The sequence below is a fragment of the Triticum urartu genome, chromosome 7, assembly GCF_003073215.2.
Source record: "Triticum urartu cultivar G1812 chromosome 7, Tu2.1, whole genome shotgun sequence".
Classification (NCBI taxonomy): domain Eukaryota; kingdom Viridiplantae; phylum Streptophyta; class Magnoliopsida; order Poales; family Poaceae; genus Triticum; species Triticum urartu.
Window position 1 is genome coordinate 65803958 of NC_053028.1, and position 15703 is coordinate 65819660.

Genomic DNA, 15703 nt, shown 5'->3' on the forward strand with positions numbered 1-15703 from the left:
GATTGGCAGATTTTTGCTAAGCCTCCTTGTTTCTTGATTTAGGTAGCATCAACGAGCGGCGAGTGGCAAATAATGTCGAACTTGTTCATGACGATGGTACTAGCAATACTAAGGCTAGTATCATTAGGTTATAAAGCTAGTGTTGTATGATTGAACTCTAGTTTGGTCTAAACTTTCTCTTTATATATATATGTTGTTTGCATAATTGAACTCTAGTTTGGTCTGGACTTGTAAGATCTTCAGGTCTGCCGGGCTGCGACCTCCTTGAAGAGGTCAGAGATGACATCACTCGTTGGGGTCGACTAAAAGGATCAAGATGGACATAGAGGGGGTGAATAGGTCCGGTTACAAATTTTAATTCTTACTTAGCAATTTTTGCCATATAAGGTGTTTTTTATGTTGTTGTACTTGCTTGAGATAATTTGTCCAGTTCGGGGGATAATATTTCTGCCGATCGATTGAGTAAGCATGACACTTATTTTTGAGTTTGAGGTCTAATTGCTCTCTTGTTTCTTGATGCACAATTTTTAGTAATCAAGGTTGGTGCCTCCCTTCCTTTGTCCTTGCATAGTTAATAGATATTCTAATTTAAGATTTTTCTCGTGAATTGATATGGGTGGCCTCGTCACGTAGTTTGCAACCCTGTTGTACCACGCGAAGCACTACCACAGGCATCATGTGTACTTGAAACAAACCTTCCTCTTTCTCTAGACCAGTGGTGTCGATTTGTTCATATAGAAATAGAACCATGATATCCTCAGGATCACAATTGAAATTGTTGTGTTCTAAATATCTTCCACATACAGGTGAAATATTCAACGTTTCCATCGAGGTAAAGAGGCGATGTTTCAAGAATCTATTTAATGTTTTGACCGGCAAGGGCAGGTTGATCAAGCTAGCATTCATGGGGGAAAAGGAAGGAAAATAGAAAAAAATTCCATAAGTAATTGAGTATAATTACCATGTTTCAGTGCATATATGATTGCAAAAAAATAGAACATGAGAAATGGACAACGAAAATAATGGTAAAGATGTGGGTGTGTGAATTTTGCCGTGGGGAGGGTGGATTGTTTATAACTACCCGCCTTGTTTAATTTGCCATGAATTTTAAGATTTAGTGGGACTAATTTATGAGAAACTAGGTAACATTTTCCATGAATGTGAAACGGTTGAAGCAACAATGGCTAATTTGCCATGGATATGGACGTGTAATGGTTGAAATTTATACAATGCATAGAAAAATTGAATTCCAAAACAAACATTTACCATCCAAAAAAGAACATAGTAATTGGAAGCAACTAGGTAACATTTTCCATGCATATGGAACTGCTAAGAAAAGCAAGATTTATATTTTGCCAAATGATATGAACATGTAATAAATAAAATTTCCATCCATGCAGAAAAAAGGTGCAAATAAACATAGTGTGACGTTACCTCATTTCGGCTACCTGAAAACGCTTCGTCCCATCTTTTGCTTGCAAAAGAAAATGCTTAGTTCCAATCTTTTCCTCTACGCTCATCCAGGTAAGAGGGAAACCCCTCCTTTCCCTACAACTCGGCCCGGAAAGAGGAGGCGGCGACCAAGGGAGGTCATCGACGGCGGTGCCCAGGTGAGATCTCGTCCTACTCGTCCTCCTACATCGGCATGGGATCCCCGCCGCCGCATCTCCTTCCCCAACTCTCTTGGATCTCCATCATCTCTGTTGCGAGATCTCGCCTTTGCCATGACCGCCATGGCATGGAGCTTCCTGTCTGCCACCGCTCTGCCTCCCTTAACCCTTCTCAGGCGCCCCCACTGCCATCGGATCACTTACTCCTCCATCCTTTCCCCATCGAACCACCATCTCCTCCACCCCTTCCCCACCAAACTACTTTCTCCACTTTTAAGACCCCCCCCCCCACCCTTATCTTCTTTATCTTCCCCTCCTCACAGAACCACCTCCTCTCTTCCCCTTCCACGGCTACTCCAATAGTCCATTATGTTTGGCAGATTTTTGCTAACCCTCCTTGTTTCTTGTTGCAGATTTGGTTGAAGATTGGATCACTGTGGGGCTGATTTAAGGTGAGAACAAATTCTGGGTTATGTGACATGATGGTGAACCATGAATGCTTTTTTTGTCAACTGATATGGTAAAATACTATTGTTTTGTAGTGCCCATGCACAGATTCAATGATGCATATTTTTTCTTGTGAAGTGAGATGATGAGTCTTGCACTATGTGATATGGTGATTGTTGTTGTGTGTTGTTAATGTATAGATTGGATGAATGCATGATTTTTCTTGTGTAGCGTGATGGTGAATAAAATTTGTCAAGTTCCTAATAAATGTTTGTTTGTATGCAACAAATACGATTCCGTACTAAAATCTCAGTAAGATTCTGTGAGTTAATTCACTAAACATTAAAACAATCAAATTCGTATTCATGTCTATTACAGTTTTCTTGCTGAATTGGAATTGAACCCAATTCAATATGGAGGCCTCCAATTCTTCCATTTTCAAATTTTACAGATTCAAGAACGAGAGCCAACATTTTGGCAAAACGTTGATTAATTTTTGTTTCGCCAGATTTCTGGCAAAACATTCATGCCGATTTTTTCCGGTGATTTTTAAACTTTTTAAGTCATTATCCTCTTCTCTCTGGTGAGCTCAGATGTTATCATATTTTAAAATTGGATAAGCATGTATGTCAAATATCATGTTCTCAAATGTTGGCTAGAAGACCCACTGTTTGGTTTAGGTACTAATGGAGTAGCAAGGAGGTGTCCAATATCAATCGATAGTTTCTGGCATTTTCTGTACTAAGGCAATATTTTACAGGGATTCCATGGCTCCTAGTCGTCGACAGGCCTCCCGTACTGCACCATCATCCTGTTTGGTTGATGGCTTCGTTAATTCAAAGTCAGGCTAGGTTTGAGCTCTTCTCGGACTCGGCCGGTGCATGTTCTTTAAAAAATCAAGTGAGCAACACAAAATATGCGATAAGGGTTTTTGTTTTCCTACATGTGGACCAAGCTAGCTACATAGACCACGGTATTAACTTTGTATATGGAAACGAAATGGTAATTGTAGCGCACCTAATTACAAATTCATAATACTTGCTAATAGATATTACTAAATCCTGACTTCCTGAGTCTGCGAAGGCCATGGTCGATCGTGAGTATCATCACTCACTTGACGGGTCAAGGACGTGCCCTGCGAACATGATTGCACCCGACGCCTCCTCCATCACAAAGAAGGCAAACGGATGATCAGCGACAAAGTCCACACACGGCGGCGGGTAGCCCGACGGACATCCAAACATGAGGGCCGCCGTGACAGCGGCCACCTCGGTGCCTTCCTTGTTCACCTCGATGACAGACTTGTGCAACACTTCCTCCAGCGCCAGGGGCCTGCCGGCGCCCTCCGCCATGTCCGTGAAGTCGGCCTTCCCCGGGTCGAAAGCGTCCTTGAGTCCCAAGTCCTGGAGAACGCCGGCCAACTCGGTATGGAACGCGAGCTTGAACTTGGGTAGACGGAAGTCGCCGACCAAGACGGTGCTCGTCGGCAAGTGCTCGCGCAGAAAGTCAGGGTCGGCCGCTATCCTGTCGGACAGCTGCGACAGCCCCGTCGCGGTCGTCGGGGAGGAAGATGCACATCGAGTAGCGTGCCGGCGACGGCAGGCCTCTCTGGTAACGAAGCTGGAGCACCTTGAAGCCGTCGTGGCACGCGATACGCTGCTTGCCCCAGGCCCCAGCCTCGCATGAAGGGCACGTCGATGGTGCTGCTGTCACGGCGGTGGAACTTGTCCTCCTTGGTGTCTTCCTCGTCGAACGGCTTGTCCCACTTGCCCTTGAAGTAGATGGCGTTGGCGACGACGAGGTCGGTCTGGTTGGACAGTGTCTCTGGATCAACGATTGAGAGGATGAGCTTGTTCGTCGACGCCGCCACCCATGCGTTGATCTGCTCCCCAGCTTCCTTCGGCTGCACAACCACATATTCATGTACGCACACATTAATTGATGTTATCGATCGATCTGTGCATGTGTGCCCTAAAAACCCAACATAGATCGATCATGTACGTACGGCAAAACGAGAGATGAGATTGAGACCGACCTTCTCGTGGAAGTCCACGGCGCAAGTCTGCGCCTTGTAGGACTTGACGGCGGCGTCGGCGTAGCCGGGCTTGAGGGGCCTCGTCTTGTCGTGCCACACGGCGAACGCGGAGCTGACGTGCGGTCCGCCGGCCCATGACTGGTCGGCGAGGGCCTGCTCCGCCAGCGCGCGAACTGACCCGGCGAGGTCGTCCCGGGAACGCGCGCCGAGGACACCGAGCATCTCCGCCAGGGTGTGCTCGCGGGCGCCGGCGGCCACCAGCGATAGCGCGGCGTAGATGGACAACGGCGAGAAGACTAGGTTCTTGTTCCTCCTGCCAGCGTCGTCGGCGAGGCGCTTGTTGAGGGCGAGAGCGAGCGGCTGCAGGCCGGAACCGGAGCTCGCGGCGTCCGTCAAGATCCATCGCCGTAGTTTGGGATAGAGGCGGACCGTGCGCGGCTTCAGGAACAGCATCTTGCTTGGCAGGGTTTTGGCGACGTCTACACATGGACATGGTCATCTGTCTATTTATGAATTTATTTATCTTTATTTACGACCACCTCATCCCCCAACATTTTTTTCCCAACCAAACCCCATCTTCCGTTTCTGATTTCCTTTTTCTTCGTTGGTCTTTTTCTAACGCAATCCAATCGACCGATCCATATCCAATGCCTCCCACCACCTTCCTTCTTCGAATCAGAAGGGATCACAAATTATGAACGGAATCATAATTCTCCTTATCTTTGCCTACACATTCCCTTCCATCCCTTTCTCCCAATCAAAAGCAATAAAAAATGGACCTTGATAAGTGACACACATCATGTACGGGCACATAGCAACTCCAAACGTTTTTTATGGCAAGTTTAGTTACGCGAGGATTGCAACTTTAGTTGACAAGCATGGCAACTTCGTACTTCAGTTTAATTTTTTGATAGAAATTTGCTGTGTGTCACTGAAATTTACCATCCTTGCATGATTGCATTGCCATTGATGTCTTGTATCAGGCATGGTTGAGCAGGGACTTCATGATTTTGGCCCAGCTTTTGCTTGATGTGTAAACTAAAAATGATTGTTGACTCTGACCATTAGTTCAATGTTTATTTTTATTTTCTGTTTACGCTTGCTGGATATATGAATAATTCATTTGTGAGTGCCGACAAACCATGAGTCGGTGACACTTGAAGATATGGGGGTGACAAAAATGTGTCGACCCTCTCTAGGTGATAGTTCTAATGTTGACCAACATTACAGAATGACTTCAGTTCCAATAGTTTGCACTTGATTGTTTACGGTTGTGTCTGTTGGATGTTGGCATAGGGCCATACATATACTTGATCTGGTTGTTCGTTCACAAGTGTCTGTAGCAATGGTGGCCGAATACAACACATCATTAGGTTCTCGCATGAAGAGGGTCAATCTTGCTAGAGAACACCGACGGTGCAAGAGAATTGAACTGATGGATGCGAAAAATTCTCATCGACGCCATCATGGTGATATCACCAATGTTGATCAACTCCCCCGAATAAGGTATAACTCCCTTTTGAGTGCACGACACCCAACAACACTCAAGTCTCCTTGAACTTGTTTACAGCCCTTTGTTGCCTTTGTACATCATGTCGCTACCTCTACAAGCGTGCGTCAACATGGCTGCAAGTGCACACGCCAAGTTCATGAAGACGATGCACAAAGATACAAGACTCACCATCGAGCGACAAGTTCAATGCCACGCCGACAAGGTAAGCCTCACCAAGAATCCGATGGTCTTAACCCTGGTGATCTCGTGCGGGTTCATCCTCGCAATGATCGCATCCTGAAAGAGCGCAAGTCCAAGTTACTTCCATGAGCCGATCCTCCCTTCAAGGTCATCCAAAGTATCAATGATAATGCTTACAAAATTGGCATTCCATTGGACAGGTACTTGGTGAGTGACACCTTCAACATCACAAACCTCGCTACTTTTCATGCTGATGAGGATCTTGACCCTTCCCCAGGGGAGCTCCAAGTGAACTTCCTTACTAGTCGAGCTTCCTATACATTCATGTGGTACATGGCTACTACCTCAATGCAAACCTTGTGCATTCTCGCGTAAGCAAGTACTCCCTCTGTTCCAAATTACTCGTCGCAAAAATGGATGTATCTAGAATTAAAATACACTTAGATATATCCATACCTGCGACAAGTAATTCGGAACGGAGGGAGTAGAAGAAGGGGCTCAAAGAAGAAGCAACGAACATCACCAAGGAGGTTATTTTGTTGGATACTACAAAGTCGGGCAGTCCGACCTGGGGATCCAACCCAACGCCAACTTACGTACCCAAATGCTCTCTAGATGATGTTGGATGTTCCGACATCAATATAATACCAACGTGCAGTTCCACACATCGGACAGTCGACATGACATTCGGCCCCATGTCTAACTTAAACAGAGCCCTTTGGACCTTGTCAACCTGCCTGCGGCCTGCGCGCGGTGAAATTGGCCTATCATTCCCCATGTACGTGTCTCTTCGTGGCTTGACGATATAAGTTGTATCCCTCCTCAAATCTAGGGCAAGCTAAGTTTAAACTAAATCCTGAGAGATCTTTGCTCAATTTATCTCCTCTTAGTAGGATCAAGACCTCCTAACTGGATAAGAATCCCCATGGATATCAAAACCTCTTCTTCTTGGCGGTTGAAGACCTCTTCTTCTTAGAAGTTGGGGAAGACTATCTCTCAAGACCTCCACTCCCTTGTTGAATTTGGGGATGAACTAACACTTTGTTGTCTTATTTCTCTTGTTTGTTGTTTGATCTAACTGTTCCTCTTGTATTGACTTGTGTTATGGGAGATTTGGTTGTGGATTTTGTCTTTGAGTGCTACGCGCTTGTATTTCGCTTACGATTTCTCCATGTTCATCCTAGAATGCATCTTCAGTTTGTGAAGATCCGGCTACCCATATGGTTTGCCCCGTATCACCGCGTCAAACAGATAGTGGTGAAAATTGTGCCAGTGGACGTTGACTCTTTTTTTTGTGAAATAATTCTTGTATTACTCAATCAGGGAATACAATCATGTTTGGCAACGTCCAGAACAACCTTGGACGATGACTCGATGAGATAGTATGTGTGTAGTGTGCAATCGCGAGATAGTTGTGAAAATCAGGGAATAGTTGTGAAAATTGTGCCGGTGGACAATGACTCGATGAGATATGTGTGTAGTGTAGTCATGATGACGATTTTTTTGTGGACTCGGTGAGAGAGGGTGCCGAGGTGATGCACAGTATTATACAAATTATACAATAGGTGATCGCCTAGGATGAGAAAACTGAACCGATTGTTAAATATTTGAGCATTGGAGCACTTTGGATTATTTTGTACTACGTATTTGTTTACGAGCGCAAGGAAGTGCGCCTTTGCTTCTAGTTCTACGGGACGCCTTCACATGTCTCTGTGTCGGCCTTTACATATAGTCCTCGTTGAGGCTTCAAACAGACAGCCTCTAGTTCTTCTTCTCCTGACCAAGTGTTGCTCCTGTCTAATTCTTCCAGGGTCATGAGGTCTACTGGATGACCATCATAATGTTATACTCCAATCACTTCTCCCACTTGTGTACCTTCCACTCTGGTAGCTGCTGTATGACCATCTGCGCAGAGCAAAGAATCAATCAAAATAAGTCCGTGCTGTTAGCCTGTTAATGCCGTCAAACCCGAGAACCAAAACGCAATGAAACAACGCGACGGACGATCGTCTTGCGTGTTTGGAATGTCCAGAAAACAGAATGCAAGTCTATATATTTCCAACAATGATACCAACCTGTCCTGTTGAATCTGGGTTGCCAACCGTGGCCTGGCACGCCAGCCTCCATGACTTGGGTTTCTGAAGATCAACGTTCAGAGTTTTAGCACAAAATTGCACTGTAATTACTATTGTTCCTTTTTTTCATAAACGCATTGGATACTTAGTGGAAATTATGAATGGACTGAGAGAGAGCTGTGCGCACACCCTTTTAAGCTTTTCCTTTTCTACTTCGTTCTTTGGAGAAAGCATTTCGCCGCCTTCAACTACCTGAAAAAATGTCAAGGGTGAATAATATTTTCAGAGATTTCCAAGTTGGGGTTTAATAGAAAAAGGATGTTTGTTTCTAGAGATGCTAGATTTGCTTATAGCGATTGCCACACTAACTCTGAGAATTCGGTTACCTCCACGATGCAGGTCCCGCACTCGCCGCCCCCCGAGCAGTTGAGCAGCAATTTATCCTGCAGCAGCAGCAGCATCAACGGCATCAGCACTGGGCACCAAGATGAAGGAAGGAGAGATCGCAGGCGGGGCGGGGGCGGCACTCACGTAAGGCCCGTAGAGGTCGATATAACCTTCGAGCATGATGTCCCTAAGCTTCTGCCCGCCGCACGCCGTCCGGTAGTGCACGTCCGGCGTCCCGTCCGGCAGCAACCGAGGCTGCAATCGCATGCAGCATCATCGCCGGGCAACGAAAGGAAAAAAAAACCCAGAGCAAATGACCGATCGAGAAACAAGAGAAGGACTCACGCTGACGAACGCAAAGTCGACGGACGGCGGCTCCACCGCCATCTCAGAGTCGGCGGGGGCAGGCTCGGCGCCCGTCTCGACGGCGCGGACGGCGCGGAGCCTCCTCCCGCCCCTCCTCCCGTGCTGATGCTGCTGGGGCAGGTGGACAGCGCGGTGCTGCTTCTCGTTGCTGCTGCTGCAGGAAGGAGCTGGATGGGCGGAGGAGGTGCCGAGCAGGCTGATGAACTGCAGTGTCGCCGCCATTGCCGCAGCTTGCGAGCTGCACGGTCGTCAAGGTTTTTGAATCTTATCCTGGGCTCCTGCTACATTCGTTTCGGTTTTGTGTCGTGTGGCCGGCTTTGTGTTATCAAAATCTTATCTGCTGCTAGCACTGACTCTGAGGAACCTGTGGCCGCTGAGGTGCCAGTTACGATGCTAGAGGACTTTTTTTTTGAGGGGTCGATGCTGGAGGAAATGTGCGCTCCGCTGGGAACGCCAAGTAGGCCGGCACGGCCCAGCCCATGCTTAAACGTGCGTTTGTACAGGCCGGCCCGCGGCATGTTTATATTTAGCTCCAATGGCCGCATACTTTTCCGGCCGGCTGGGTTATTTTTGGTCTTTTCGGCCTACTTCTTGTATAGGGGGTATGTTACGCGTTGGCCGGCAGATCTTTTGAAAGGCAGGTGGTGTTGCAGAACCCTTTTGCAACAGAGACCTTGTTGCAGAAACATTTGAACAAAGGTTGTGTTATAGAATTTTGTTTTTCGTCTTCACATTTTTACAACACGCGTGTTGTTGCCAAAGAACTTTTTCAATAGGAATGATGTTGGGAAAAAATCCTCGTGAGGATTGGTATTGGGGACCAAAGATTGTGTTGCAAAAGAAAAGTTGGTCTTCACTTTTTTGCAACTTGGGTGTTGTTGTGGAAGGACTTTTGCAACAAAAGTAATGCTGCAAAAAACAAATTCCTCGTGAGGTTTGGGATTGGGGATGAAGCGGTGATGAATGTATAAGGATGCCAGTCCTCCGGGATGTTTTTGAGGAACGTGCTACGCGTCAGCCGGTGTATCTTTTTAAAAGATCACGCGGGTACGGAGCCGTCAGATCTGACGTGACCTCATGCTCGAGCATCCTTTTCACTTTTGCAACAGGAGTCATGTTGCGAGAATCATTTTGCAACACATGTCTTGTTTCGGAAAACATTTGTAACAAAGGTTATGTTGCAGTTTTTTTTCTGCAACAAAGATCTTGTTGTAGAATTCTTTTGCAACACAGGTTTTTTTTTTGCAACAGAGGTATTATTGCATATTTGTTTTTGTAACATTGGACTTGTTGCATAAAGGTCACGACATGGCGCAGCAGATGGGATCACGTGGCTGGTTGCGGCTAGCAAAAACGGATATGAACGTGTGCAGCTGAATCAGATGGAATCCAACGGCTGCATGGGCGGCGGAATCGCTGCGCGTGATCGGTCGGGTGAACAGAATGATTTCCCATTACATAAACATTTTTTTACATTACATAAACATTTTTTGAAAGTGTCAGGTGGTACATTTATTTTAAAACATGCGAACATTTTTCAAATCCCACGAAATTGTTTTGAATGCTATCAACATTTTTTCAAATACGCTAACAATTTTTTTACACAGCTTTCACTTTTCTCAAATTCGTGTTTTTTTAATTGATAAAGTAATTTTACGCCCGCTCCCCTTGTTTCTTCCTCTATTTGGACCTCCAACTCAAAGTGAACTGTTTTTCGTTTCAGTCACTTTTTTGCGAGGGTTCAGTCACTTTTTCTTTCGAGCAATTTTAACATGGTCCCACTACTTAATGAAATCAACGGCTCGGATGTATTATATACTCTCACCTCTCATATGAAAAGAGGAGGAGGAGATAGGAGGGATCATCTTAAAATTTGCCTTTTTTTCTTAATCAAAGAGTAAACCACTTGTTGAACCCAGCTAACCAAAGTTACTCACCCAAATTAGGATTTCAGGTGACTGACTGTTCGCCCTTCCGAAGAATAACTACCCGACGAAACCACTAGCGATCGACCGAGCTCAGATAGTGGGCGCCAGTCACGTAGTACTAGTTCGGGCGGGACGAGGTTCCATGCCCAAGGATGACTCTGTCGGTCGGCGCATCCCACCGGCGACCGCCAGGCCCTCCAACTCGCGGCTCACGTCGATGAACCGCGGCCACTTTACTCCACCGTCTTGGGCTCTTGGCCTCTTGTGCAAGTGCAGGTGTCACGCGCTTGTTCCAACATGGCCGTGGCTGGTTACCTAGTACTCCACGTCCTCGCCAACCCAAAGAAGAGCTGGACGTCGCCTCCCTTTGCATCCATGTACGTACGTCCGGCCGGATCCGGCAGCGCACGAAACTTGCACGCGAGGAGCGAGAAAAGTCTCGCTCGCACGGCCGCCCGGGTTCCCTCCCTCATTCGCCTTTAAGTACGCGCCGGCGCCGGCCGGGACGAAGGGAGTGGAGCCGAGCACGCACGCACGCACGTACGCCACTCCAGCTGGCTGCCTCGTCCGTCGTCCGTCGTACGTCTCCCCCGCCCGCGGCCGTGCGCGGTGCGCCCAGCAGCGGGGATGTGCGCCGCGGGCGAGCGCTGCGAGCTGTGCGGCGCGGGGGCGGACGTGCACTGCCGGGCCGACGCGGCGTTCCTCTGCTGGCCGTGCGACGCCGAGGTGCACGGCGCCAACACCCTCGCGTCCCGCCACCGCCGCACGCGCGTCTCGCAGTCCAGGGGCGTCGTTCGCGTGCGCTGCGAGGTGGCGCTCGAGGGCTGGGCCCGGCGGATGGGCCTCGAGGAGGGGGCGGCGCACCGGTGTGCCGAGGCGGCCGCGCGCGTGATCCGGACCGAGGTCGCCGTGGCGGCGCCGCGCATGCCGCTGCTCGTCGCGATGGCGGCCGCGCTGTGGTGGGAGGTGGCGGCTCACGGCGTCCACGAGCCTGAGGACGCGCTCCAGCGCTTGGAGGCCAGTGCGCACGTGCCGGCAAGGCTGCTTGTGGCGGTGGCAGCGGCGATCGGGCGCGCGCGCGCCAGGAAGAGGACGGCCGCAGTGAACGCCTAGGAGGGGCCAGGTCGAATGCCCGTGTACCCAGCAATGACGGGCCTGCGGCCTTTTAGATATATGGGTAATTAAAAAATATCATCATGAAAATAATCGACAAGTCATATATCTTATGAGCGTATGAGCATGAGCTAACTTCCTTGATAGTAATTTCTCATAAGAAAACTCCTTGATAGTATCAATGTACTCCTTTCGTTTTTTTAGTCTATATATAAAGTTGGACTGTGCTAACTTCTTGCCGGCAGGAATTTTGCAACAGATCCGCATGCTATCTTCGTTCTGAAATATGGAACAAATTCGTACGAGTGCATGTGCGATGCCTCCACATTATTTCACTTTCTCATGCATGTGGGTAACATTCCCTCTTGATTAGAGTAACTAATTACATGCATGCAGTAAAAGACAGAAAATTGATGGTGTCACCAAAGATTCTTCCCAATAAGAAAATTCAAAATGTTTTGTAGTTCAAACCGTCGTTTCGATTGAAAAACTGTTTTCACATAAAAGATTCGTAGCGACGAGATCTTCGAAACTAGATCTCATGTTGATGTGTTTCGACGACTTCTTTTTCTCATAAAAAGTTACCACGTGTTCTACACAAGTTATCATGTCTGTGGTGCATAAGTTATCATGTTGTTTACATAGAAATTATTGGGGCATAAAAAAATTCCTCCAACCTTCTCTTCACAAGCACATGCATGCATGCATTAGATAGAAAAAACGAATGTCATCCTAGTTCTTCCTTGGTTGAAACTTCAAAATGTTTTATAGCTCAAAACTGTTGGTCCGATCAAAAAATTGTTTTCACATAAAAATTTCATCTCTACAAGACCTTTGAAACTAGATCTCATATTGATATGTTCTGCTAACTTTTTTCCCTACAAATAGTTACCATGTCTGGGCTAAGTAAGTTATCAGGTCTAATGTGTGTCTATTATCATGATATTTACCCATGAGTTACCGTGGTACATTTTCAACATTTTTTTCTATGACAAAGTTATCGCGGTGTTTGTGCGTGAGTTAACATGCCTGTAGTCCGTATATTTCCATGCTATTTATGCATAAATTATCGAGGGTGTATTTTCAAACAACTTCCACCCCAGGGGTCAAAGTTATCACACTGTTTGTACATGAGTTATCAAGTCTATGATGTGTATATTATCGTGATATTTATATGAAAGTTATCGGGGGTATGTTTTCAAACAACTTCATCCCCTCCAACCACCCCTGGATCATTGTTACCGTGGTATTTATTTGTAAGTTATCACATATACTTGCATACAGTATCATGCTATTTACACGGAAGTTATTCAGAATGTTTTTACCCCCCCCCCCCCCCCCCGCGGTTCAAAATCATCACGGTGTTTGCACATGAGTTATCAGGTTTGTGGTGTGTAAGTTATCATGCTATTTACGCCGAAACTGTCGGCAATGTCTTCAACAACTTTTTCTCCCGGGTCAAAGTTATCACCGTGTTTGTACATAAATTATCAGGTCCGCAGTGCGTAAATTACCATGTAATTCGCACAAAAATTACCGGGGACATGTTTCTTCAACTTTATTTTCCCGGGGTCAAAAGTTATCAACGTGTTGCACATAAGTTATCAGGTCTACAGTGTGTAAATTACACATAAGTTATCAAGTCTACCATGCTATTCACACAGAAGTTATTGGAGGTGTAATACAACAACCCCCACCACTGTCAAAGTTATCATAGTGTTTGTACGTAAGTTATCAGGTGTAAGATGCGTAAATTAGCAAGCTCTTCACATGAACCGGCTCACGGGACTCGAGGTGTCGCCGTCTCCCATTCCCTACTCTTCCTCATTGGAGCCGGCAACCGGGACGGTGTCGTTGGACGTGAGATTGATGATGATTCCGTTCTAGGAGGAGTCGACGTCATGAGGACGCGATTGTAGAGCCCACACTAGTGCACCATACAAGGCGCTGGAGAATGCGACTTCGTCTCGCCAACGTCCACCGCCGTGAGGGCTATCGCTGCCTTCCACGCTGGCTGCCTTGCACAGCGGGCACGCCACGCCATGTTTGTGTGTGAGAACTGATACGTCTCCAACGTATCTATAATTTTTGATTGCTCCATAATATATTATCTACTGTTTTGGACTATACTGGGCTTTATTATCCACTTTTATATTATTTTTGGGACTAACCTATTAACCGGAGGCCCAACCCAGAATTGTTGTTTTTTGGCTATTTCAGTGTTTCGAGGAAAAGAAATATCAAACGGAGTCGAAACGGAACGAAATCAACTGGAGAAGTTATTTTCGGAAGGAAAGCTACCAGCTGGACTTGGACCCCACGTCAGGAGCCAATGGAGGTGCTCATGAGGGTGGGAGCGCCCCCCCTCCTAGGGCGCGCCCCCTGCCTCGTGGGGCCCCCGAAGCTCCACCGACGTACTTCCTGCACCCATATATACCTACGTACCCTAAAACTTCCAGAACAGAAAATAGATCGGGAGTTCCTCCGCCAGAAGCCTCCGTAGCCACCGAAAGCCAATCTAGACCCGTTCCGGCACCCTGCCGGAGGGGGCAATCCCTCTCTGGTGGCCATCTTCATCATCCCGGTGCTCTCTATGACGAGGAGGGAGTAGTTCTCCCTCAGGGCTGAGGGTATGTACCAGTAGCTATGTCTTTGATCTCTCTCTCGTGTTCTTGAGGTTGACCGATCTTGATGTATCACGAGCTTTGCTATTATAGTTGGATCTTATGTTTCTCCTCCCCCTCTTCTCTCTTGTAATGAATTGAGTTTCCCCTTTGAAGTTATCTTATCGGATTGAGTCTTTAAAGATTTGAGAACACTTGATGTATGTCTTGCCATGCGTATCTGTGGTGACAATGGGATATCATGTGATTCACTTGATGTATGTTTTGGTGATCAACTTGCGGGTTCCGCCCATGAACCCATGCATAGGGGTTGGCACACGTTTTCGTCGTGATTCTCTGGTAGAAACCTTGGGGCACTCTTTGAGGTTCTATGTGTTGGTTGAATAGATGAATCTGAGATTGTGTGATGCATATCGTATAATCATACCCACGGATACTTGAAGTGACATTGGAGTATCTAGGTGACATTAGGGTTTTGGTTGATTTGTGTCTTAAGGTGTTATTCTAGTACGAACTCTAGGGCTGTTTGTGACACTTATAGAAATAGCCCAATGGATTGATTGGAAAGAATAATTTTGAGGTGGTTTCGTACCCTACCATAATCTCTTCATTCATTCTCCGCTATTAGTGACTTTGGAGTGACTCTTTGTTGCATGTTGAGGGATAGTTATGTGATCCAATTATGTTAGTATTGTTGAGGGAACTTACACTAGTGAAAATATGAACCCTAGGCCTTGTTTCAACACATTGCAATACCGTTTATGCTCACTTTTATCACTTGCTACCTTGCTGTTTTTATATTTTCAGATTACAAATACCTTTATCTACTATCCATATTGCACTTGTATCACCATCTCTTCACCGAACTAGTGCACCTATACAATTTACCATTGTATTGGATGTGTTGGGGACACAAGAGACTCTTTGTTATTTGGTTGTAGGGTTGCTTGAGAGAGACCTCTGCACTTGGAGGCCTGATAACCCACAAGTGTAGGGGATCGCAATAGCTTTCGAGGGCAGAGTATTCAACCCAAATTTACTGATTCGACACAAGGGGAGCCAAAAAATATTCTCAAGTATTAGCAGCTGAGTTGTCAATTCAACCACACCTGAAAACTTAGTATCTGCAGCAAAGTGTTTAGTAGCAAAGTAATATGATAGTGGTGGTAGCGGCAACAAAAGTAAAGACAGCAAAAGTAATGTTTTTGGTATTTTGTAGTGATTGTAACAGTAGCAGCGGGAAAGTAAATAAGCGAGAACCACTATATGGAAAACTCGTAGGCACCGGATCAATGATGGATAATTATGCCGGATGCGGTTCATCATGTAACAGTAATAACATAGGGTGACATAGAACTAGCTCCAATTCGTCAATGTAATGTAGGCATGTATTCTGTATATAGTCATACGTGCTTATGGAAAAGA

General features: G+C 46.4%; 2 protein-coding genes and 1 pseudogene across 2 annotated transcripts; 1 reads left to right on the forward strand and 2 right to left on the reverse strand.

Annotated features, from left to right (window-relative positions):
• Positions 1–3163: 3163 nt before the first annotated feature.
• On the reverse strand, positions 3164–4545 carry LOC125518366 (annotated as a pseudogene).
• A 2819-nt stretch (positions 4546–7364) lies between these two features.
• On the reverse strand, positions 7365–8957 carry LOC125522627 (photosynthetic NDH subunit of subcomplex B 3, chloroplastic). Its single transcript, XM_048687669.1, has 6 exons — positions 8593–8957; positions 8392–8502; positions 8247–8303; positions 8050–8112; positions 7861–7923; positions 7365–7690 (listed from the first exon to the last, which is right to left on the reverse strand). Exons 1-6 carry the CDS (start codon positions 8833–8835, stop codon positions 7640–7642), a joined length of 588 nt encoding a protein of 195 aa, XP_048543626.1. The 5' UTR covers positions 8836–8957; the 3' UTR covers positions 7365–7639.
• A 2124-nt stretch (positions 8958–11081) lies between these two features.
• On the forward strand, positions 11082–11693 carry LOC125520599 (zinc finger protein CONSTANS-LIKE 1-like). Its single transcript, XM_048685553.1, has one exon. The coding sequence runs from the start codon at positions 11169–11171 to the stop codon at positions 11652–11654; it is 486 nt and encodes a 161-aa protein (XP_048541510.1). The 5' UTR covers positions 11082–11168; the 3' UTR covers positions 11655–11693.
• Positions 11694–15703: the final 4010 nt, after the last annotated feature.